The 25001-nt window shown below is 25.6% G+C and overlaps 4 protein-coding genes and 1 long non-coding RNA gene across 13 annotated transcripts; 2 read left to right on the plus strand and 3 right to left on the minus strand.

Moving 5' to 3' along the window:
• Positions 1 to 79: 79 nt before the first annotated feature.
• On the minus strand, positions 80 to 1780 carry LOC122848103 (F-box/LRR-repeat protein 2-like). The gene is made up of 3 exons (XM_044145939.1): positions 1471 to 1780; positions 1347 to 1385; positions 80 to 1261 (listed from the first exon to the last, which is right to left on the minus strand). Exons 1-3 carry the CDS (start codon positions 1735 to 1737, stop codon positions 176 to 178), a joined length of 1392 nt encoding a protein of 463 aa, XP_044001874.1. The 5' UTR covers positions 1738 to 1780; the 3' UTR covers positions 80 to 175.
• Positions 1781 to 1809: 29 nt separating this feature from the next.
• On the minus strand, positions 1810 to 2577 carry LOC122848139. The gene is made up of 3 exons (XR_006373442.1): positions 2463 to 2577; positions 2002 to 2174; positions 1810 to 1925 (listed from the first exon to the last, which is right to left on the minus strand). It is a non-coding gene; the product is annotated as an uncharacterized LOC122848139 (long non-coding RNA).
• Positions 2578 to 2765: 188 nt separating this feature from the next.
• Positions 2766 to 12021, plus strand: LOC122848057 (2-oxoglutarate dehydrogenase, mitochondrial). 6 transcript variants are annotated; one of them, XM_044145860.1, is made up of 10 exons: positions 2766 to 2893; positions 4156 to 4413; positions 4512 to 4721; positions 6404 to 6506; positions 6844 to 6906; positions 7582 to 8072; positions 8149 to 8328; positions 8397 to 10135; positions 10329 to 10466; positions 10587 to 12021. In XM_044145860.1, the coding sequence occupies exons 2-10, from the start codon at positions 4162 to 4164 to the stop codon at positions 10684 to 10686; spliced, it is 3276 nt and encodes a 1091-aa protein (XP_044001795.1). In that variant the 5' UTR covers positions 2766 to 2893; positions 4156 to 4161; the 3' UTR covers positions 10687 to 12021. The 6 variants fall into 6 exon arrangements, with proteins under 6 accessions (XP_044001795.1, XP_044001796.1, XP_044001798.1 ...); XM_044145861.1 differs by lacking the exons at positions 6404 to 6506; positions 6844 to 6906 and adding an exon at positions 5540 to 5660; XM_044145863.1 differs by lacking the exon at positions 10329 to 10466.
• Positions 11773 to 14462, minus strand: LOC122848077 (rac GTPase-activating protein 1-like). The gene is made up of 2 exons (XM_044145897.1): positions 14040 to 14462; positions 11773 to 13962 (listed from the first exon to the last, which is right to left on the minus strand). Exons 1-2 carry the CDS (start codon positions 14122 to 14124, stop codon positions 12101 to 12103), a joined length of 1947 nt encoding a protein of 648 aa, XP_044001832.1. The 5' UTR covers positions 14125 to 14462; the 3' UTR covers positions 11773 to 12100.
• Positions 14463 to 14912: 450 nt separating this feature from the next.
• On the plus strand, positions 14913 to 23935 carry LOC122848049 (dedicator of cytokinesis protein 9). 4 transcript variants are annotated; one of them, XM_044145825.1, is made up of 8 exons: positions 14913 to 15126; positions 15481 to 15597; positions 15758 to 19007; positions 19143 to 19172; positions 19289 to 20802; positions 20876 to 21205; positions 21518 to 21659; positions 21828 to 23935. In XM_044145825.1, exons 1-8 carry the CDS (start codon positions 15028 to 15030, stop codon positions 22973 to 22975), a joined length of 6630 nt encoding a protein of 2209 aa, XP_044001760.1. In that variant the 5' UTR covers positions 14913 to 15027; the 3' UTR covers positions 22976 to 23935. The 4 variants fall into 4 exon arrangements, with proteins under 4 accessions (XP_044001760.1, XP_044001759.1, XP_044001761.1 ...); XM_044145824.1 differs by having other exon boundaries at positions 21518 to 21668; positions 21828 to 23934; XM_044145826.1 differs by lacking the exon at positions 19143 to 19172 and having other exon boundaries at positions 21518 to 21668; positions 21828 to 23271.
• Positions 23936 to 25001: the final 1066 nt, after the last annotated feature.

Here is a 25001-nt window from a genome sequence, read left to right on the forward strand (position 1 = left end):
AATATAAATAATTAAATTTCAGGTAATTTATATCCCATTAGAATAAATACTAATACAACAGCTTTGTAATGATTTTTTTTTTAATTTTTATTATTTTAAATATGATATTCTTATGTAGAAATGTAGTAAAAATACAAGATGTACCTGCTGAGGAAAAAGATACTTCAATTGCAATCTAATAACAAATTAACCATTGAGGTTTAATGCAAGCTTCTGCAAGATCTAAAAAAGGAGCTCTTATAAATAAGAAAGTATCATTTGTACGATTTTTAGATACCTCATCTGCAGCAATAATCGTGATGATTGTAATTTTTGGGATAAAGCTGATATCAAGAAATTCAAGATCTGAATTATTTTTTATAAATTGAATGACACCAGCATCAGTAAGATTGTTGCATTCAGAACAATTTAATTTTTTTATTCCTCTTAATTTGACAATAAAATTGTCTTCAACATTATCGCTTGATCCAACATTAAGTTCTTTCAAATTTTTTAAACTCGTTAAAGCCATATAAGCACTTGAAGTGATGGAACATTTTTCAATATTCAAACATTTTAAGAGCTTACAATTTTCAGCAATAGCAATGATAGTACTATCTCCAAGTTTGTCACAAAATGCCAAATTTAAATTTTCAATATATTGCAATTTTGATAAATCATCGAAAATCGATGCCTCCTCTATATTAGACCCGTGAATTACCAGATGTTTAAGTTTTTTACAATTATTTGAAATTGCAACCATTACTTCATTATTGATATTATTTGTGCTCGCAAATTTTAAATAATTAAGATTTTCTAATTTTGTTAATTTTATAATAGATTCACTATTTAATTCATCAATCTTTATGAATTCTAAATTATTGCAATACTTGATGATTTTTTTGATTATTGGATCACTAGCTTGCCAGCGAATATTTAGATATACCAAGTTTCTCAAGTTTACCCAGTTTTCCATTTTAATTTCAGCCAGATCAACATCAAAATCTGGTGCATCAAGATGTTTTAGATTTTTGCAAGCATTGAAAATACCACTGATTGGGTTTGGAATATTTTCTGATTGACTATCCTTGAAGGACACATTTTGAATGTTTAGATGTTCCAACTTTAAAAGTTGATTGAATGTAAAAATCTCATTATTAGTCTGACAGTTTTGCAGATCAAGATAAACAAGTGTTGTTTTTTTTGATATTTCTTTGATAATGCCGGTGATGTCGCAAGAACGTATTGTCAAACTTCGAAGATTGGTAAATTTTCTCAAAGACTGAAACAAAATTAATTTAACAAAGTTAATATTCTTTCGTATGAATGACAATAAAAATAATTATTAACTAACAATAAGTACTTACGAAAAGTGATAGTGATAAATAATGAGTTAAAATATGAAACTGAAAGAAAATAAATTTAAACGTTAGTTTACTTTGATATTAATGACAAAAAAAATATAATTATTGGCTAACGATAGCTACTTACCTCTATACGTGAGCCTTGGTTTACATACAACGTTTTTGTCGATTCATAAGGTCTAAAATATAAATGAATTTCATTTATATCGTTTGGAAGACTATCCAGCATTTGACATTGAAATTTATTTCCAGATATATGTAGTTTAACGACTTTTAATTGCTTCAACTGTTTGAATGCTTCACCAAAGTGATCAGTATAACGATCATCTTTATTTATGTAAATTCCAAAATCAAGTGTTGTTAAATTTTTGCAGTATTCAGCAACTACTGGCATGATACTTGAATCACAAATTTTTGAAAGAATCAATTCTTTTATATAAATACCACAATTGAATAATATTTTTTCTACGTGTGATTGTGTTAAAACACATTTTTTATTATTACGAACAATTGTATTGGTACATTTGTATTTTTTAATGTCATGCCAAGCTAGTTGACAGGCTTCTTTCCATTTAGAACAGACTGAATTAGAAAATATTAAATTTAAAACATTAATATCAACAAACTAAATAATATACCTATATTTTAATGATTATACCTTGATCCATAGTTATTCGCTCAGATATTGGCAGCATCATAAATACTTGTGCTAAGGAATCATTATCAAGAGAGTTGATGAGATCCATTTTCTCCTCAACATCATCTGCAGAGACATGTTGATCTTTTTTAATATGTATCTCCTTTGCACTCATTATGGCTTATGGGTCAATACTGTAAATATAAACAATACATATTATTGGACTGTCAAAATTGTTGATTAAATATACAATAAAACAATAATGATAAATTCAAATTTTTTATGTCAAATAATTTAATAATCAAACGAACATAGTTAAATATTGATTTTTTCTTTGATGATAAATAAATAAATTGTTGGTTAAAATATTGAATAAAAAATAACCTAAACAATTGTTTTTTTATCACTTATTAAATATTGGTTTATCTGACTACAGAAAAATCAATTAAAACCAGCAAAAATGTAAAGAAACAATTACCTACCTGAATAGTCAATGCAAGTCAATGAAAAAAAAAAAACTTTGTTTAACTTTGTTAACGTTGTTAACAATCATATACTTAAATTGCATATATGACATATATATTTACCTATATGACCGAAAATTTCTAATCTTCCATATTGAAAAAAAAAAAATAACCATTATATCCCTAGCAAATTCGCCATGTAATTGGTCACTCTTCGTAGGTGTGCCACAAATATGTGTCTGTACCTGCGCGCGGTATATAGTCAATATAAAAAAAAAAAAAAAAACCCAAAACCAAAATGCATTTGCTTGTGTTAGTCCACATTTATAAATACATATATATTCCAAATTATCAATGCAATATGTGTGTGAGTGGCTGAGTAATTCATGTGAGTTTTTTCCCTGGCAGTTTGCAAATGGTGGACAAGACTGTCACATCGCCAACATCAGGTAATTTTTTATTTTTTTATTTTCATTTATTTAACCTACTTATTTATTTATTTATTTACCGGTAATATTAACTCAAAAAAAATATCATAACATTATCTCATTTCAACAATCAACCATATTGTTAAATATTTTTATTTTATTTTATTTTTATAAAAATTAACAATTAATTAATTATAATCCTAATCGCATGGTCATAAAAAAAAAACCAACCAACCAACGTATTTATTTCTTCACCGTTACGTAAAAATTATTGCACAAGATAAAAATAGTAGATCCAGACCAACAATGGAATTTTATTTTTCATCTCAAATGTCTTATTATTACTTTTTTAAATTATTGATTGTTGTGCATTCCTTTTTTTTTTTTTCATTATTCACCAGCACGCTCAGTGGAATTTTCTCCCGGCAAATAACCTAGTACATTTTATCGAATTAAAAAACAATAAATTACATGACCTAGTACACCTGTACCTTGCATACCTGTACGTCATCCTTGGTCACATGTGTCTATATAATAAAATTTAATTATTAAATTACAATACAGTGATTAAAATTAATTTATTTAACTCAAAAATTGATTTATTTTTTACTTAACAATTAACCGGTAATTTAACAAATGAAATTCTAAATTTTTAAAAACATTTATTATTAATTAGGCAAATTGTGTTCCTTGACCCACAATTTTTTAATACAGTTACACATCAATTGAGACCTTGTCATTTTGTTTTTCTTTTAAATTTAAATATTTATCTAAAGAAAAAAAATTATTTACTTGGATCTTTGATAACCCAGAAAAAATATTGTTGACATTTTAGTTGGATTTTTTTTTTGATGACATTTGGCTGATGACCAAAATTTTTTTATTTTTATTTACAATATTAGTTGATTTATATTTTTTTTTATTTTAAATCATATGACTTGTGTAACTGTTCCAAATATATTTTTCAGTATTTGTGTTTATTTATTTTTTTTTCAGTGTCATTGTTACAAAGTCCATGAAAAAATAATAATATATATTCAAATTTATGTACAACACATGTTTGTATCAGACAGTCAATGAACGATTGTTTTAAAAATTTAAAATGACCTTGTCTCGTGTTGATAAGAAATGACAATATAATTTTCAATGTAGGTTGTGTAAATTGTCATAACTGCGATTATGATTTAGCAAAAAGAATAATATTAATCTTTAAAATCTTGATTAAACTGTTGACAAATCATCAAGCATACTTATATTTTAATTAATATCATTTATTTTTACAGATCAAAATGTATAGGGCCCGGACAGTTTTTAATTCACTGACACCATTGGCCCCACGTGTTTGTGGGGCTGAAAGATTTGCATCTTGGTTAGTACGCAGTAATCCACTTGTGCGAACAACCCAAGTTGTTGTTAATGGAACAACACAAAAACGTCATGCAAGTAAAGCAGCAACTGAACCATTTTTAAATGGTTCAAGTAGTTCATATGTTGAAGAAATGTACAATTCATGGCTTCAAGATCCTCACAGTGTTCATGTTGTAAGTTTAACACAAAAAAAAAAAATATTTAAATCATCTAAAATACAATTTTAAATATTGTTTATCATGAAAATAATTTTATTCAATTTATTTTTTAGTCTTGGGATTCATTTTTTCGTAACAGCACTGCTGGTGCTGGTCCAGGTTTAGCTTATCAAGCACCACCATCATTATCACCAAGTTACAATCAAATACCACTTGGTTCATTGATGCCACTTGGTGGTGGAACACAAGTTGGACAAATGCCTGTTAATGAAAAAATTATTGATGATCATCTTGCTGTTCAAGCAATCATCAGATCCTATCAGGTATGATGATTATTTAAATTATTCTTTGATACCTTTTTTGATTTTCTAAATAATGAATTAGTATTTAATTTACCTGCAAGGCTTTTATCAATTTTTATTGAGCCACACAGCACCTCCCAGTAAAAGGTTTCATTGAATTGAGGAAAAATAATATACCAAAAATAATTACCAGTTTAATATATTTTAATTATTTTTCTGTTTATCATCATATTGTCTCATGGCATGAATTATCTTGAATTAATTATTAATATGGATATTGGTTGAATCCACTGCATGAGACGATTGTCAATTAGCTTAAACAAAAATTTTTTTTTTATGTATTTGGTAATATTATAAAACAAGGAAAATATCATTAATTAATAATTAATATTTTTTTTTTTTTTTGTTTATTTATAAGCACGCTTCGAAAGAAGGTAAAAAAGAAATTAAAAAAAAATCATTTGGGTGTATGCATTGGGGTTGTGAAATACTACATATTTGTGGATCATTTTTGTAATTTATTTTTATTTAAATTTCATAACACAGTGTGACGTTGATATGTCAACTTTGTAATTTGATGATAGCTAATTATTTAATCAAACAATTTATCCTTGACAATCACGTGAAGTGAATAAATTATTTTTAAAGATGATTTTTTTTATTTATAAATAGTATTTGATATACATTTTGTAAATTAAAAATAATTATTTGTATTTGTTTGCAATTGCTTTTTTTTAAAAAAAGGCATGGTGTACATTGTTGATTTCTTTTTTTTTCTAAATAAATTAACAATATAATTTAAAAGTTTAAAAACAAAAAAAAAATGAATGAAATTTAAGGCTCGGGGTCATTTAGTAGCTGATTTGGATCCCTTGGGTATTATGAGAACTGACCTGATACATACACATTACGCTGCTAGAAAGGGTGCCCCCGAACGTGTCCTTCGTCAATACATGCTCGGTAAGGCCATTCATTCATCATAATTTCATTTAACAATTTAAAAATAATCTAAAAACATACAAACAAATTTAAAGCATCCTGGTGATTAGATTAAACATTTATTTATTTATTTATTTATTACAATCATCAGCTTGTTATTACAAACAAACACACACACACACAAAAAAATCATTTGTATTTTATTTTTTAATTTTTGTTTATAAATTTTAATTGTCAATTTGTGTATTCATACTGATACTGAAAATGCATCATCGTCTGGGGTTAATATTACATGTCATTTCGAAAAAAAATTATCATCGAAACAATTTTTTTTTTTTTCGAATATTTGATATTCGAAATATATTAATTTGCTTATTATTTTAATTTATATTACTGTATTGAATTTGATAATAATTCACCTGAGGTAAGCTAAATGAATGATCTGCTTTTTGCATGTTCAAAAGATATTTTTCTTTTTTGCATGTTTATTTTTTTTTTTTTAACTAATGCTTGGACTGTTTTTATCACTCACAATTTGCTTCTATACTTGATTATTATTTATTTATTTATATTGGTTTTGGGAGGTGTTTGGTGCTGAAGAATTATGTTTTTTTTTTTTAAATTATCTATCAATTATTCTAGGTGTCCTATGTTAATTTAAAAAAAAATATATAAAAATTTACTTTTACAATTTGCTTTTTCTCTCTTTATTTTTCTTTTTGTTTAAAAAAAAAAAAAACAACAATATGCCATTAAATTGACAGATTCGTGGTCATCATATTGCTAAATTGGATCCACTTGGTATCAACAGCGCTGATCTTGATGATAGACATCCACAAGAATTGCTCTATAATCATTACTCTTTTGGTAAGCCATTATTGGTAAACAACAACATGAAAAACAAATCGACGTTAATTTAATTAATCTCTTTACTATTTAATTTCTTTTAAAAGTAATAATATCAGGTCTTCAAAAAAAAATGCATTCAAATCAAACAAATTTGCTTATAATTTTTCACTGTTTTATCTAGATTATTTATCATTTTCAAAGTAATTATTTTCATCAATCAAATAATACATTTAATAAATTTATATTTTTCTTCAACATGGAAAAATAACAGCGTAACCAATTTGAAGACTTTTCCCTTTCAAGTTAAAAAGCTAGCTTATGAAAAATATTTTGAGGTAGAATTTGATGTCCACAGAAAGGGGCCCTCGCACCACATACGCTCAGGACCTTCAATATCGAGTAGCCAGCCTCACAAAAAGTATGTAATTATGTCCGAAAAAAAAAACATTAAATTGAAAACAATATTAAATTTTTTCATGTGTACTGGTCGTGACACTGGTGCTGGGGTTCATTTTTCAATTAGACTTTTTAGATGAAAAATAATTAGATGGCTTTGGTGATGATGTTTTCATCTCGGTGATTTGGCTCTTAAAAAATGAAGTTATTTTTTTTTTATTTTCAATTTTCATGGTATGACCTTTGTATTTTATTTATTTACTTTTTTTTATTTTTTTTGTTTATTTTACCTTCAAAGGTTGCGCCGTTTTGTTTCCCTCTGTGCTTTCATATCATAATTTATTATAAAAAAAAAAAAATTTATCACTTTTTGCATCTCAATTTTCTCTTTTTTATCCTTCTAATATATTTTTTTTTTTCATTCCATTTGTAAATAAAACATGCACATTTTTAAATGATTTATTTTTGCATGAATTTTTTCATTTATTTATTTTTTTTTTCATCTAACTATTAAATAAAAAAAAAAAAATACAAATTCGATACAGATAAATATTTTGGCATTTTCAGTATTGGGTTGTCATAAATTGATGATAAAATTTGTAATATATTTTAATAATAATTCTTGTTTAATTTATAATTTCTAATAATTTTATTTTTAAAATAAAAAATTTAAAAAAAAAAAAAAAAACAAAAATAGAGGACACAGACATGGATCGAGTATTCAAATTACCATCAACAACATTTATTGGAGGAAAAGAAAAAGCCTTGCCACTTCGTGATATTTTAAAACGTCTTGAAAATGCATACTGTGGTCATATTGGTGTTGAATTTATGTTTATAAATTCACTTGAACAATGCAATTGGATACGTCAAAAAATGGAAACACCAGGTGCAATGGAAGTAACAAATGATGAAAAACGTTTAATTCTTGCTCGTTTAACACGTGCAACTGGTTTTGAAGCTTTCTTAGCACGTAAATGGTCATCTGAAAAAAGATTTGGTCTTGAAGGTTGTGAAATATTAATACCAGCAATGAAACAAGTTATTGATAAATCAACTGAACTTGGTGTTGAATCAATTGTCATGGGTATGCCACATCGTGGTCGTCTAAATGTTCTTGCAAACGTTTGTCGTAAACCACTTAATCAAATATTTACTCAATTTGCTGCTCTTGAAGCTGCTGATGATGTAAGTAAACAAAAAAAAATTAAACTAATTAATTATTCCTTAAAATTAAATTAAATTTTAAATTTTAAATTAATAGGGTTCTGGTGATGTCAAGTATCATTTGGGTACATACATTGAACGTTTAAATCGTGTTACAAATAAAAACATTCGTCTTGCTGTTGTTGCTAATCCATCACATCTTGAAGCTGTTGATCCAATTGTCCAGGGTAAAACTCGTGCCGAGCAATTTTATCGTGGAGACGGAGAAGGCAAAAAAGTATGTGAAAATAAAAATTAAATGAAAATTAAATATAACTAGCTAAATTTTGTTAATTAAATTTTCAGGTCATGTCTATATTATTGCACGGTGATGCAGCATTTTGTGGACAAGGAGTTGTATTTGAAACAATGCATTTATCTGATTTACCAGATTATACAACTCATGGAACAATTCATATTGTTGCTAATAATCAAATTGGTTTTACAACAGATCCACGTCATTCACGTTCATCACCATATTGTACAGATGTTGCACGTGTTGTTAATGCACCAATATTTCATGTTAATTCAGATGATCCAGAAGCTGTTATGCATGTTTGTAAAATTGCTGCTGAATGGCGTGCAACATTCCATAAAGATGTTGTTATTGATATTGTATCATATCGTAGAAATGGACACAATGAAATTGATGAGCCAATGTTTACTCAACCACTTATGTATCGTAAAATTAAAAATACACCACCAGCACTTGATATTTATGCTAATAAATTAATTACCGATGGTGTTGTTACACCTGAGGAAGTTAAAGATGTACGTGAAAAATATGAAAAAATATGTGAAGAAGCATATACAAATGCACGTCAAGAAACTCATATTAAATATAAAGATTGGCTTGATTCACCATGGTCAGGTTTCTTTGAAGGTAAAGATCCATTAAAAGCATCACCAACTGGTATTAAAGAAGATACACTTGTACATATTGGTAAAAAATTTTCATCACCACCACCAAATGCTGCTGAATTTGTTGTACATAAAGGTATTGAAAGAATATTAAAAGCAAGAATGGAAATGGTTGAATCAAGACAAGTTGATTGGGCACTTGGTGAAGCAATGGCATTTGGTTCATTATTAAAAGAAGGTATACACGTTAGATTATCTGGTCAAGATGTTGAAAGAGGTACATTTTCACATAGACATCATGTATTACATCATCAAACAGTTGATAAAGCAACATATCGTCAATTGTGTCATCTTTATCCAGATCAAGCACCATATACTGTATGTAATAGTTCATTATCAGAATTTGGTGTACTTGGTTTTGAGCTTGGTTATTCAATGACAAATCCAAATGCACTTGTTATTTGGGAAGCACAATTTGGTGATTTTAATAATACAGCACAATGTATTATTGATCAATTTATAAGTAGTGGACAAGCTAAATGGGTTAGACAATCTGGTCTTGTTATGTTACAACCACATGGTCTTGAAGGTATGGGACCAGAACATTCAAGTGCACGTCTTGAAAGATTTTTACAAATGTCTGCTGATGATCCAGATTATTTCCCACCAGAAAGTGAAGAATTTGCTGTTAGACAATTACATGATAGTAATTGGATTGTTGCTAATTGTAGTACACCAGCTAATTTATTCCATATATTAAGAAGACAAATTGCATTACCATTTAGAAAACCATTAATATTAATGACACCAAAATCTCTACTTCGTCATCCTGAAGCTAAATCAAGCTTTGATGTTATGACAGAAAATACACAATTTTTAAGAGTTATACCAGAAGAAGGTATTGCTGCTAATAATCCAAATGATGTTAAAAGAATACTATTTTGTTCTGGTAAAGTTTATTATGATTTAAAAAAAGCAAGAGGTGAAAGATCAATGGATGATAAAGTTGCTATTACTAGAGTTGAACAAATATCACCATTCCCATATGATCTTATTAGAAAAGAAACTGAAAAATATCCAAATGCTGAACTTGTTTGGGCACAAGAAGAACATAAAAATCAAGGACCATGGACATATGTACAGCCAAGATTTGTAACAGCATTACATGGAACTCGTGATGTCAGGTAATAATCAATTTTAATTAATTTTTTTTTTTTTTATTTTACTGTAAACATGGTCGACATTTTTCATTATTTTCCTAAATTAAACAATCAAAATCAATCTTGTATATCAGTCGAAAAAAAAACCGTATTATTATTATTTTGTTTATTAAAAAAATTACTGAAAATAAAAGAAAAATGTTGGGCCATGTTACAGTTGTGCAAGTACGAGTGATAGTAATGGTGGGGGTTGGTTGAGTGGTTGGTTTTCATCATCAAAACCAAAACCAATTGAACCAACAATTATTAACGACAATAACAATTCAGATGTTAAATCAAAATCAAGAAAAGTCAGGTAATCATTATCAAATATCAACGCACCAATTTTATGTGTCAACAACAATCATCATTGTGTTTATTAAATTGATATTTTTTAAATATTTATTTATGCTAATTTTATTATTTATCATTTCAGATATGTTGGAAGACCAACTGCAGCATCACCAGCAACTGGTAGTAAAATGCAACATCTTAAAGAACTCAAACAATTGTTTGATGATAGTTTCAATATTTAAAATCACTTTTTTGTAGCACTATGTAGAAAAAAAAAAAAACAAACGAGAAAACAAAACAAAACAAAAATAGAAAAAGACTAATTTTATTTATTATTCTTTGACCATAAATGTTATTATGACTATCTTGATTAATAAAAACAATAATTTTATAATTTTTTTAAAAATGTCAAAATGTTTTTAAATGCTCACTTGATAATTTTTAATTTCAATTAAATTTATGATTCAAAAAAAAAATTATTTATCTTTTTTTTTGTGTCACTGGATGACTTTTATTTATTGACTAATATTTATCTAGTACATTTCTCAATCACTCAATTATGAAAGTTAAAAATTTTTATTAATGAGCAATTTTTAAATTTTTTAAAATGACATTTAGAAAATTTTTTAAAAACTACTGGTAGCAAAAAATCAGGATTTTTTGACTAGTCAATGTGGTTTTGCAATTAAAAAAAAGAAATAAAAAAAAATATATTAATATTGTAATTAATTATTTTTTGTCAACAAATCAAGTATTATTATCAACCTGTGCTAATTATTAAATGCAAAAGTACATAAACAAATGTGATCAAAGAATTTTAAATTTCGAAATTAACTTAAATCATCTTATTTTTAATTTTCACAAAAAAAAAAAAAAAAATAGTAAAAACATCATACTGATGAATTAATAAATTGGCAATTTTACTTTATAATTTTAATTGTTTTAAAATATCGACGTGTTTATTATTTTAGTTAATTTAAAAAAATATTTGTCGATTTTTTTAGATGTTAAATGTAATAAAATGAAAAAAAAAAAAAAGAAAATTTATGTTCACAGTATTTAAAAAGATAAAGTTTGTTTTAAATTATTAGTTTTTAAAAAAAAAAAAAATATTATTTATTGGATTGTGGTGAAAATAGTTGGTAATATTAATAAATTTTAGCAGCATCAAAAAAATGAAAAAAAAAAAAAACAAAAAAATACCACTTACCTGAATAAAATAAATAAATTTGTAAAATTATCAAAAAATAGACAAACAAGATCATTTCTATTTGATAATTTTGGACAAGTGCTTATTGATAATTAAATTATAAATAAAAAGTTGAAATAAAATTTAAATTATTTTATTTATTTTGTCAAATATAAAAACTCCAATCCTAATACACAACAATAGTCAAGTTTTTTTTTTTTCTTTAATACAATTTCGATTGTTTAATTACTAAAATTAAATAGAAAAAAAAAGTACATTATAATTTATTACTAAATCTTTATTAATCTCATTTTTTAAATTTTGTTCTTGCTTATTAAGTAGCTTGGATTATAATAATTATCATTATTGTTAATTAAGTTATTCATTATAAAAAAAAAAAAAGAAAAGAAAAAAATACTTTTAAATGCAATACATTTTGTTGAAATTAATACAATATATTATATAAATTAAATACCACTACGTAATGGTGGTGTATCAAAATACTTTTTATGTCTTTTTAATCCACGACTGTGGCTACCAAGTGGTGTATTAAAAAATCCACGTGATTTTTTTAATAATGAATCAGTTGATGGTGTATGTTTTAATCTTCCACTTTTAGGTGTATCAGTACTAAATTTATTATCTCGATTAACAAAATTAGCCCAATAATCAGATGGTATTTTAAGTAAACTTTCAACAATTGATGCTTGTGTTCTTGTTTCATTTAGCATTGATATTGTTGATTGTTCTTTTGAACTATAACCAACTAATGTTGGTCCAAATACTGTTGCCAAATTACTTATTGGCATTCTACATTCAGGTGTACTTGATACACGTTGTAAATGTAATATTAAAAATGCAAGTGTATCTCTATTTGGTGGTGGTAATTCTGATATTGCTTGATAAAGTGCTGCTTCAGATTCTTGACTATCTTTTATTTCAGTTGCTCTAACAAAATCAGCCCATAAACTAACTGTTATTAATGGTTCACGTAATGAACGTAAAAAATCTTTTAATGTTGAACATATTGTTGCTATTTCAACATCTGATAAATTTGGTACACCACGTCCTTTTAAGAATTTTTCTTTTAAACATTTAACCTCTGATGAGCCACCACTTATACGATAAAGACCTTGTTCATTCATACCACGATTTTCAATTTCACCAATACAATGTACAACTAATGATGGTACCATTGGTGGTTCAATTGGTGTATAATCAGCAATTGTACCAGTAACACCAGCACGTAATGTTGGTGTATTACCAACTGGTATACATGGTAATGGTAATAAATCTTTACATTGTGGATGTGCAACAGCTTTACATTCACGACATTTAACAGCAACATTACTGAATTTTATTTTTTTACCACATGGTGCACATCTATCAGTTTTTAATACTGTTGTTCTTGTACCAAATTTATGACTTCTTGATAATTTTGTTTTTAATGTATAACCACCAATATTTGGACTTGGTTTAAATATACCCTCTGACTCTGAACCAGATGTTGAATTATCTGGTATTGGTGCTGATGGCTTTGGATTAAATGATAATTTATTTGTATCATTATTTGTTGCTGTTCTTGTTGTTGCTGTTGCTGCTGATGCTGATGGACGCTGATTACGTTCATTACTTTTACGATTTTTACGTAATAATAATTGAGGATCTTGATTTTCATTACCAGGCACAGCTTGGATAACTGATGATGCTGATATTGGTCCTTCTTTTGGTAGTGTTACTGTTGTTGTTGCAATAATACGATCAGATGTATTTAAATCAGCAACTTTGTGTATTGTACTACGACGTTTTTTAAATGAATATTCACCACTTGGACGATGTTCTTTCCATTCACGTTTTTTATGATTTTGATTTAACATTTCACTTGCATCAAGATCATCCTCTGATTTTGAATAACAACTTAAATCACTTAGTAATGTACCAGTACAATCTAATTCAGTTATTGTATTTAATTTTTCATTATACATATCACGACCATAATTATTATATGAACGTCCATTTAGTGTTGTGTTGTTTAAAAATTGTAATTTTTCACGTGTTTCATCATTTAAATTTCTACCACCGTCATTGTTAAATAATAAATCACGTGCCATACACATTTGTCGTTCAAGTGAATTTCTTTGATCTTCAGCAATACGACGACGTTTTTTTTCTTCATCAAGAAGACGACGTGCATGTGATAATTTTCTATCAAGATCAGCAGATTCATGCTCTGATTTTTCAAGTGCCTGATTTAAACGTTCACATTCTTGAATTGATGCTAGCCATTTTTGTCTAACTGTTTCTTGATTAATTGCAAATTGTAAAAATTCTGTAAATAATTAATTAATGCATTAATAATTGTTGTTTGTTGATTTTTTAATTTTAGATTAAAATTGATAAACTAACCTGCTTCACAAGAACCATTGACAAGAACATTTGTGCATCGCACAAGTTCATCAAACATTGCCAATAAAGATAATGTACTTGCCATTTTTTATTATAAATTATATTAAACATTAATGCTTAAAACAATTGCATTCATTTAATTGCAATATTTTATTTCAAAATATAGCGTCACTTGACAAGCTTGTTGCTCATAGCGTGTTCAAGTTATATATTTATTTACACAATTTTTTAAATAAAAATATAAATACTGCAAATAATAATACTTTTTTAATGCAAACTAGTGCATTTTTTTTAAATAAATACAATTTTATGTTAATTAATTCTAATAATTATTAACCCCTTATAAAATGTTATAAATACACTTGACTTTATTCATGTTTTGACGGTTGCAAAAACCGTTGTTTTAATTTTTTTCTCAGATAAAAAAAGAAAAAATAAAAAAAGAGAGATGGAGAAAATAAAAATAAAAATGGCCTCTGATTATCAGCCAACTTCACATCGTAAAAATTATCCTAAATTTAAATTAAAAATTAAAATTTAATGTAACTAATTAATTAAATCTTAGAAAAATAAAAAAATAATCAAATTTTTATTTTATAGATATAATTCTAATTTATTAATTAATTACAATTAAATTTGTTTATTTTTTTTTCGAAAAAAAATATCGAAATTTTATCTAAAAAAATTCAAGAAAAACAATTATTTAAACAATTAAAAAATTATAAACAAATATATGTTTAAAAATTAATTAAATTAGCAATTATTAATTATATTAATTAAAATTAATTATATCGATTAAAAGTCGATAATAAAAAACAATCGATTCCAACAAAAATGGCTGACAACTCTTTTTTTTTTTTTGGGTGCGGATGACACAGGATGACATGATGGTGTGTGTGTTTACTCCAAATAAATAATAAAGATTAATTTGTGTAAAATATTAATTAACAATAATGATAAATAAGTTGTAATATAATAATTCATAAAAATGAGTGAAAGAAAATTTACAAGAGGTCTTGGAAAAGTTGGAATGGCAGCACAATTACGAGAAACTGTATCTCAGGTTGTTCGTGAAACAACTGTCCAGGTATAATTAATTTTTTAAATGACATTGACATATCAAATTAACATGATAAACTATCAATTCTTATCAATAATTTAAACTATTTAATAAACGTCATTATATTATCTGCATGAAATTTAATTTTTCATTATCAAAATGACATCAATTATCAATTTCCTGGATGTACAAAACTTCCTCTTGTTTATTTAACTAAAAAAAAATAATTATTATCATTATCTTTTAACCACATTGTTTAATGACATTGATAACAACATTAAAATCAAAATTATAATTTTATTATTAAAATAAAAAAATAGTATATAAATAATTTATTTATTATTCAATTTTAAAAATTAATTTATAACAATTTATTTTCAGAATAAGCCACACCTTGTTGAACCCATTGACTTTGAAAGTTTTGTATTAAAAAATAAAACATTAATGCAAAATGATCCACAGCGTGAATTATTATTATATCCACCTGATGATGTTTCAGTGAGTAAATTTATTTTTAGACTAACTTTTTTTTTTCATGGTAAATGAGTCAAGACAGTGTCTTCATTCATCCCATCATCATCTAGCTACTATTATTTTTTTTTTTTCAAATAAAACCTTTTAATGATGGTTGTTTTTTTTTGTTTATTTAATTTTATAGCAAATTGTTTTACCAAGAAGACACAGAACAGTGGAGCCAATTGTTGAAAAAATATTAGAGGTGAGTGATGGAACAGAAAGTCTATTAACTAAAGAATGTTTACGTAGTTATGCATCAAATTGGAATTTAGTACACTATAAATATGCATCATACAGTGGTACATATTCTGAATTGCCAAAATTACAAAAATTAGATGAACTTAAAGATGAAATATATGAAATTGACATTGATGTTGACCAAATTGATGATGATATTACAAAAATTGATGGTATAACTAAAGAAGGATATTTAATGAAAGGTCCTGATATTGGTATTAGTGATAGAATGTTTGTTAATATTGGATCAAAATCATTTAAACGACGTTTTTGTCATTTACGTCAAGAAGTTGATGGTACATATATACTTGAACTATTTAAAGATGATAAAAAAGGTGAAACAAAATTAGCAATTATTATGGATTTTTGTACAGAAGTTATACGTAATCCAAAACGTGGTAGATATTGTTTTGATTTAAAAATGAGTGGTACACATAAATCATATACATTTGCTGCTGATAATGAAAATGACATGCAAGAATGGTTATTAAAGCTAACAACAGTATTACAACATTATAAACAACAAGAAGAAAAACGTGCAGCATCATTAGAAAGAACAAGTCAAACACCACCACCATCACCAATGCCACCACCACCAGTATATGGTACATTAAAAGGTCTTGAACAATCAATGAATCCACAATTAATTAAATATTCACGTGAAACTGATTCAAGTATATTAATAACACGTCGTGAAAATAGAAAAAAATTATTTAATTTTTATAATAATAATTGTAATATGACATCTGTAAGTAAATCAAATCCAACAACTCCATTTAATGATATGACAATTGAGCCATATAAAGAACAATTTGGTCAAAGAATATTTGTTAAATGTGAAACATTAAAATTTCGTTTACAAGCACCAATTGATGAGAATGAAACATTGTGTCAAGTTGAGCCATATCAAACGACATTGTGTTTATTTGATGCAAGAAATGGTAGAAAATTATCTGAAAATTTTCATTTTGATATTAATCATGAAATTGTACGTGATATGACAAATGAATTGAGTCCAAATGTCATAACAAATGGTGATAATAATAATGGTGATGATGATGATAAAAAAACCAAACAAAATGGTAATCATAATGCAAATGGAAATGGAAATGTTAATGACAATGATGAACTACCAGATGATTTAAAAAATATTCCAAATAAATGGATAATGTATCCAAGACAAGCAATATTTAGTATAAATAATCCACATCCAGATATATTTCTTGTTGTTAGAATTGAAAAAATTCTTCAAGGTAGTATTTGTCAAACATCTGAGCCATATATACGTGCAACAAAAGATCCACGTTTAGGTTTAAAAGTACATAAAAATGTACGTTCATGTTGTCAACGTTTAGGAAATTATAAAATGCCATTTGCATGGTCAGCAAGACCTCTATTTCGTTTATACAGTAATGAACTTGATGTATCATCTGATTTTCCAGCAATATATCGTCAAGAACCAAATAAATTACGTGATGATGATATATTAAAATTATTAAATGAATATCGTAAACCAGATAAGCTAAGTAAATTAACAATAATACCTGGATGGATTAAATTAACAATTGAACCATTAATTGATATACCAGATAATACATTAACAACATCATTAACCCCGCTAAAACCATTTCCATTACCACCAATAGCTAAACCAACAATTGAAATTATTGAATTTGATAATTTAATTGAAAAAGATATTAATCCATATACAAATTATACAAATCATCTTTATATTTATCCACAAACATTAAATTTTGATACACAAAAAATATTTAATCGTGCTAGAAATATTGCACTTGTTGTTGAACTACGTGATGATGATGATTGTAATGATGAAAAATCATTAAATTGTATATATAGTAAACCAGGTTCAAATAAAATTTTAACAAAACGTGTTAATTGTGCTGTTTTACATCATAATTCAATACCATCATGGTATGAAGAAATTAAAATACGTCTACCAACAAAATTACATGCAAAACATCATTTATTATTTTCATTTTATCATATTAGTTGCGATATGAATAAAAAAAAAGATAATACAATTGAAAATTGTGTTGGTTATTCATGGTTACTATTATTACAAAAAGGTAAACTTATGGTTGATATTGATACAAATATACAACATTTGTCAGTATCAACACATTTACCACCAGGTTATTTATCAATAAAACCACTTGGTCTTGGTAAAGGTAATGCTGGCCCAGATATAACATGGATTGATGGACAAAAACAAATATTTACAGTGTCATATCAACTTGTATCAACAGTATTTACACGTGATTCACATTTACATAATTTTTTTTTACATGCTGAAAAAATACATGACAATAAGCTATCTGGTATACCATCTGATAATGAAACATGTAAAATATTAAAAGCAGCACATGCCATACAATTAACAACAGCCATAACATTTTTACCAACAATATTAAATCAATTATTTTCATTGTTAACATGTTCACCAGCACCAAGTGAACAAGTTGGTATTTGTATTATTTGTCTTATTATACATTTAATTAATTTAATTCATAAAGCTGGAAGAAAAGATATATTAAAAACATATGTTAAATATGTATTTGTACCACCAATTAAAGATACAACATCTTCATCTTTATCTTCATCTTTAGCAACAACAACAACAACAGCGTCAATGACAACTGTACATGAACAATTGGCAAAATATTTACCATTATTATTACAACCAAGTAATCCAGATTTTCTTGTTGTTAATAAATTTATGCATCATTCATGGTTTTTTTTTGATATTATGGTTAAAAGTATGGCACAACATATGCTTATATCTGAAAGAATTAAAATGAGAAGAAATGAAAGATTTCCAATTGATTATCATAATGCAATTAAACAGCTAATACAAATTGTAACACCATATTTAATGAATAAATATAAAGATATGCCAATTGAAACACATGAATTAAATAAAAGTTTAGGTTTATTTTTAAAAAAATGTTTAACATTTATGGATCGTGGATTTGTATTTTCATTAATTAATAATTATATGGATAATTTTAAACCTGGTGATCCAAAAATATTACATGATTTTAAATTTACATTTTTACAAATAATATGTTCACATGAACATTATATATTATTTAATTTACCAATGATACATACAAGATTAACAAATAATAAAGGTAAATATATTTATAATATATCATTGATATTTTTAATTATCAAATTTATTAATTATTATTATAATAATTATGAAAATTATTTAATAATATTATCATGTATATTATTTTTTATTTTACTTGCTTCATTTAAATTAGGCTCAGAAACACCTGAGCCAGAAGTCGATGGTATGTTTCATTTATTTCTATTAATAATTCATCAAACTATTTGAATCATTTAATTAAATTTTCTAAGCTTTTATTTCCCAATTAATACTTAATATTTTATAATAATTTATTTACAGATTTGATGTTTGAATATTGTTTATCACAAGATTTTTGTAAACATCATTTTCTTGTTGGTCTTTTATTGCAAGAAGTTAAATCATCGTTAAATGAAGTAATACAAACACGTAAAATAGCAATAACAACACTACGTGATTTACTTGCTAAACATGAGCTAGATGATAGATATCAAAATAAAGGACAATTAAGTAGAATAGCATCAATATATATACCATGGTTAGGTATTGTTTTGGATAATTTAAATCGTTTTGAAATAATTGAACAACAAGATCCATATAAAATTGAGCCAAAAAAACAAAATGGAATATTATCATCAAGTAATTCATATTTATCAAATCAGCTATCATCAACAACAACAACAACAACAACTGATACACCAGTTAAATCAATCAATAGATTTACTCTTTATGTTGATACACATCAATCACCAATAAGATCATCAATGCATTTACGTGATTCAACATATTTTGCAGCAATTGCTGGACAAAGTTTAGAAAATGGTTATTCAAATTCAAGTATTGCATCAAATAATTCAACATTATCAAGTGCATCACATTCACATGTATCACAAGAAACAACAATTGCACGTGATGCTATTATTGATCCAATTAATACACAAAATTTAACAATTACAAATAATAATAATGCTGATCAAAATGGACACTCAAGATCATTGAGTGTAACACAAACATCATCACCAAGATTTGACAAGTTACAGCCATCTGAAACAAAAGATATATTGTTATGTTTTTTATTTGTTGTTAAATATTTAAATGATCAACAAATAATAGGATGGTGGCAACAGCTATCAGACAATGAGTTGTTAAATTTTTTTACAATTATCGAAATGAGTTTATATCATTTTAAGTATATTGGAAAACGACAAATAACATCTAGTCCAAGTATGATTAATGGTAAACCAAAAACAATTAAATCCATGACATTACCAGCACGTATGGCACCACCAGATTTTATAACAAATAATGATAGTAATAATACAACAATAACAACAACAACAGACATTGGAACAACAGCAACTGGTACATTACAACCACATAATACAACAATAAGAGATAATTTAATTGATGAAGATCATAGTAAATATCATCAGGCATTACTTGATGCAAATATGTCAACTGAAATTGGTCTTATAACACTTGATTGTGTTGGTTTATTTTGTATACATTTTAAAAATATATTACTAATTGATGGTGGTGATAATTTAATAATGGAAAAATTATTTAATATTTATTTGACATATTTACAAATTGGACAATCTGAAACAATGTTACGTCATGTATTTGCTAGTTTGCGAGCATTTTTAAATAATTATTCAATTGCATTGTTTCAAGGTAATGCAGTATTTTGTGGTAGACTTTGTTATGAGCTGTTGAGATGTTGTAATAGTAAATTAAGTTCAATTAGACAAGAGTCATGTGCTTTATTGTATTTATTGATGAGAAGTAATTTTGAATTTACAAGTAGAAAAGGAATAACAAGAGTTCATCTTCAGGTATTTATAAAATAACATTTTTTATATTTTTGTATTTTAAACATTTTGTTTTTTTTTTTTTTCTATTATCTAGGTGATAATATCAGTGTCACAAATGTTGGGCAATGTCATTGGCCTAAACAATTCAAGGTTTCAAGAGTCATTATCACTTATAAATAGTTATGCGTCATCAGATAAAGTCATGAAAGGCAGTGGCTTTCCAGTTGAAGTTAAAGACTTGAACAAACGTATACGTACTGTTCTAATGGCAACAGCACAAATGAGAGAACACAACAATGATCCAGAAATGCTTGTTGACTTGCAACACAGCTTGGCTAATTCATATGCAAGTACACCAGAATTGAGACACACTTGGCTTGAAACAATGGCAAGAAATCATGCAAGAGACGGAAATTTTTCAGAGGTAATTATTATTTTAATTAAAATTTAACTTTTAACATTTTTTTTTTGCCTAAAAATAATATTACTAATAACAGTGAATATTTAAAAAATTTATAAATATTTTAATTTATTTTTTTATAACGTGATTAGTATATTTTTTATGAAAAAAAAAACCGGAAAAAATACGTGTCAATGAGTCATCAAGCACACCACGTTATTTCCAAGCTTATCAGTTTTTTTTTTCCTTATTTTTTAATGAAAAATAATAGCTAAACTATTTGACCATTTTTTTTTTGTTAATATTATAATTTTAATGGTTTTTTTTTTCCATCAGGCTGCATGTTGTCAACTTCATATTGCTGCACTCATGGCTGAATATTTAAAATTAAAAAATATGAACTCATGGGGAGCTGAAGCATTTGATAAAATATCAATAAATATATCAAAAGATGAAAGAGGATTAAAACTAGATGCTGGTGAGATTTGTATGTTGTGGTCATGTTTGTGGTTTGCATGATTTTTGTATTTTCTTAGTTATTTGTTTTTTTTTTGTTTGTTTTTTTGTTAATTTAGTATTGTTGTTTTACAATTACCTGATAATATTATTAATTTATTAATTTACTTTTATTTGATAAATTAAACAGGGGTACAGGATATTCACTACAACGAGTCAATTTTATTACAACAACTTGAAAGTTGTGCTGAAATGTTGGAAAAAGCTGAACGTTTTGAGGTTCTTGGTTCACTTTATCGTTTGATTATTCCAATATATGAAAATAAAAGAAATTACGTTGCATTATCAACATGTTATTCAAATTTAAATAATGCATGTACAAAAATTGTTGAAGTAACTAAAACAGGTAAACGTTTACTTGGTAGATTTTATAGAGTTGCATTTTTTGGCTCAGCATATTTTGAAGATGAAAATTGTCAAGAATACATTTACAAAGAGCCAAAAGTAACATCATTATCAGAAATATCAGAACGTTTACATCGGCTATACTCAGATAAATTTGGTTTTGAAAATGTTAAAATGATTATGGACTCAGCACCAATTGATCAATCAACACTTGATCAAAAAATAGCATACATACAAGTAACACATGTGACACCATATTTTGAAAAATACGAATTAGATTCACGTCCAACTGAATTTGAACAAAATCATGATATATGCTGGTTTATGTTTGAAACACCATTTACAAATGATGGTAAACCACGTGGTAATCCAGAAGAACAATGGAAAAGACGTACAATTGTTAAAACAGATTATTATTTTCCATATATTAAAAAAAGAATTAAAATAATTGATAAAAAAGTAATATCATTAAGTCCAATTGAAGTTGCACTTGATGAAATGCGTCAAAGAGTACAAGAACTTGAAGATGTTGCATTAATTGCACCAGCTGATGCTAAAAAATTACAATTACGTTTACAGGGTAGTGTTTGTGTAACAGTTAATGCTGGACCATTGGCATATGCATCAGCATTTTTAGATCCAGCATTATCACCACAATATCCAGATGATAAAGTTGAAGAATTAAAAGATGTATTTCGTGAATTTGTTAAAATTTGTTATACAGCATTACAAATTAATAGTAAATTAATAACAAATGATCAACAAGAATATCAAGAAGTATTGAGAGAAAATTATCAAAAATTTTGTCAAAATTTATCGTCATTACTTGGTGAATCAGTATGGCCAGATGAATATATTGGAAGTTTCAAAAGAAATAGTTCTGCATTATTCAGTGCCATTAGTGGAACAAATAGTCACACAAGTAGTGCTTAAATTAATTATATTTAATAAAAAAAAAAAACATGACATCAACGATCTTTTAAAACAATGCCTTTGTCTTTTTTAAAAATTTATATACAATTTTATAAAGTCAATTTTTATCTCAGTTTAAATCAATTTAAAATCAGTCAATAGAATCTCTTTTTTATACTTTTTATAACTATGGGATTATACAAACAAATAGTCTGATAAACATGACATTGATTCAAAATAATATTAGCTATATTATGCGTGTAAATAAATGTAGTAAAAATGTAGTTTTGAATGATAAAAAAAAAGTAATAATAAATAATCACAGCAAGTATTAAATTATACTTATAATAAAATTTATAAAAAAAATCTTTTTCATAATATTATTTGTACAAAATATATTTAAAAGGAAAAAAATTAATTTTTCAAATTGAATATGTGATATTTATTTTATCCGGGCACAATGTTTGATTGTTTATAATTATTAAAATAATTTTTTTAATATGTAATTATGTATTTTATTTAATAATTCAATAGTATTTTCTACAAATGACAATACATTTCCATGTAATATTATTTTTAAATCAAAATTTATATATTAGTTTTTCTTTTTATTAATTTTTTTTGAAAAAAAATTAATGCCACAAAGAAAAATTATAGTAAACATATTTTTCATTTTGTTGTTAATGTTTATTTTTTATTTAAAAAAAAATAAAATAATTTATGGTGTGATATATCGATGTCTATTTCATATCAAGCAAGATTTAAAATAATTTATCATAATATTTATAGTATTGACGTCCTAGTGATGGAATAATCGCACAAAAAAAAAATTTTAAAAAAAAAATAATTATCCGTCTAATAAACATACTGTATATTGATATTTATCAATTGATTGTTTTTGCATAACGTGAACTATGTTGTGAAAAAAAATTAAGTAATAATGAATTAATAAATATTGATATTGAATTTTCACCAAAAAAGTTTGATTTATATTTATTATTAATCCAAACCTTTTTGTCATTTATTTATTAGTAAATATCAATGATCTGAAAATTAAAAAAATAAATTATAAATTTTTATTTGCAAGTGGTTATCAATGTTAATAAAAAAACAAACTATTTTCAAGTTTTTTAAAGTCAGTAGATATTTCTAAAATTGGTAAGGCAAATAGAAAATAATTAAAAAACATTTAAATTTACATTTTTGAAAACTTCATAAAAGCTTGAATTTATTATTTATTACATATTTAGTATATTGTTTATAAAAAAATACATGACAATACGTAATGCAGTACATGATATTATTTTCAAATTTATCAGAATTAAGTCCTTAGCATTTTCACCCAAATATTTCATTCATTTATTTAATTAATTGTTATTTTTTTCTAGTCTTAATTACTACTACACTTTTCATGATACAGTGTGCGTGCTGCCAATTTATTTATTTATTTCTATTAAGGATCTGTGCAATGGACAATGATCTATGCCATTATTTTATTTATTTATTTATTTGCTTATTTATTTCTCAATCAGTACCAAAAAAAGCCTTCAACTATTTTATTATATTTTATTTTTAAATAAACTGACGGAATTGGTATTAACATTATTTCGTAACTGCGTCAATTATTAATTAAAATATTTAACAATATTGTCTTGGACGCATTATAATTATCAATATTTTTTATATCAACCAATATTAAATTTAAAATCTCCCGTTGGCCATTTGAATGAAATTTATTAATATATTATTCAATAAACAATTTAAAAATCAGCTACTTAAGAATCAACCTTTTAATTAATAATAATTTTAAAGCGATAAAATACTTGAATTTTTTTCGATGTAATTTTCCTTTTTTTTTTTTTTTTATTGTATATAACTTTTTTATTTTTTAAATTTTAATTATTATTTATAATAAAGAAGCTTAATTAACAACTTTATCATGAACCACGTAGAATACAAATTTTTTTTAAATATATTTGACTCAAATTATCTACAAACTCGTTATTTTTTTGGCTTAGTTTATCGAAATAAATAATTCACCAACAAA

This window comes from Aphidius gifuensis, linkage group LG2, assembly GCF_014905175.1.
Source record: "Aphidius gifuensis isolate YNYX2018 linkage group LG2, ASM1490517v1, whole genome shotgun sequence".
NCBI lineage: Eukaryota > Metazoa > Arthropoda > Insecta > Hymenoptera > Braconidae > Aphidius > Aphidius gifuensis.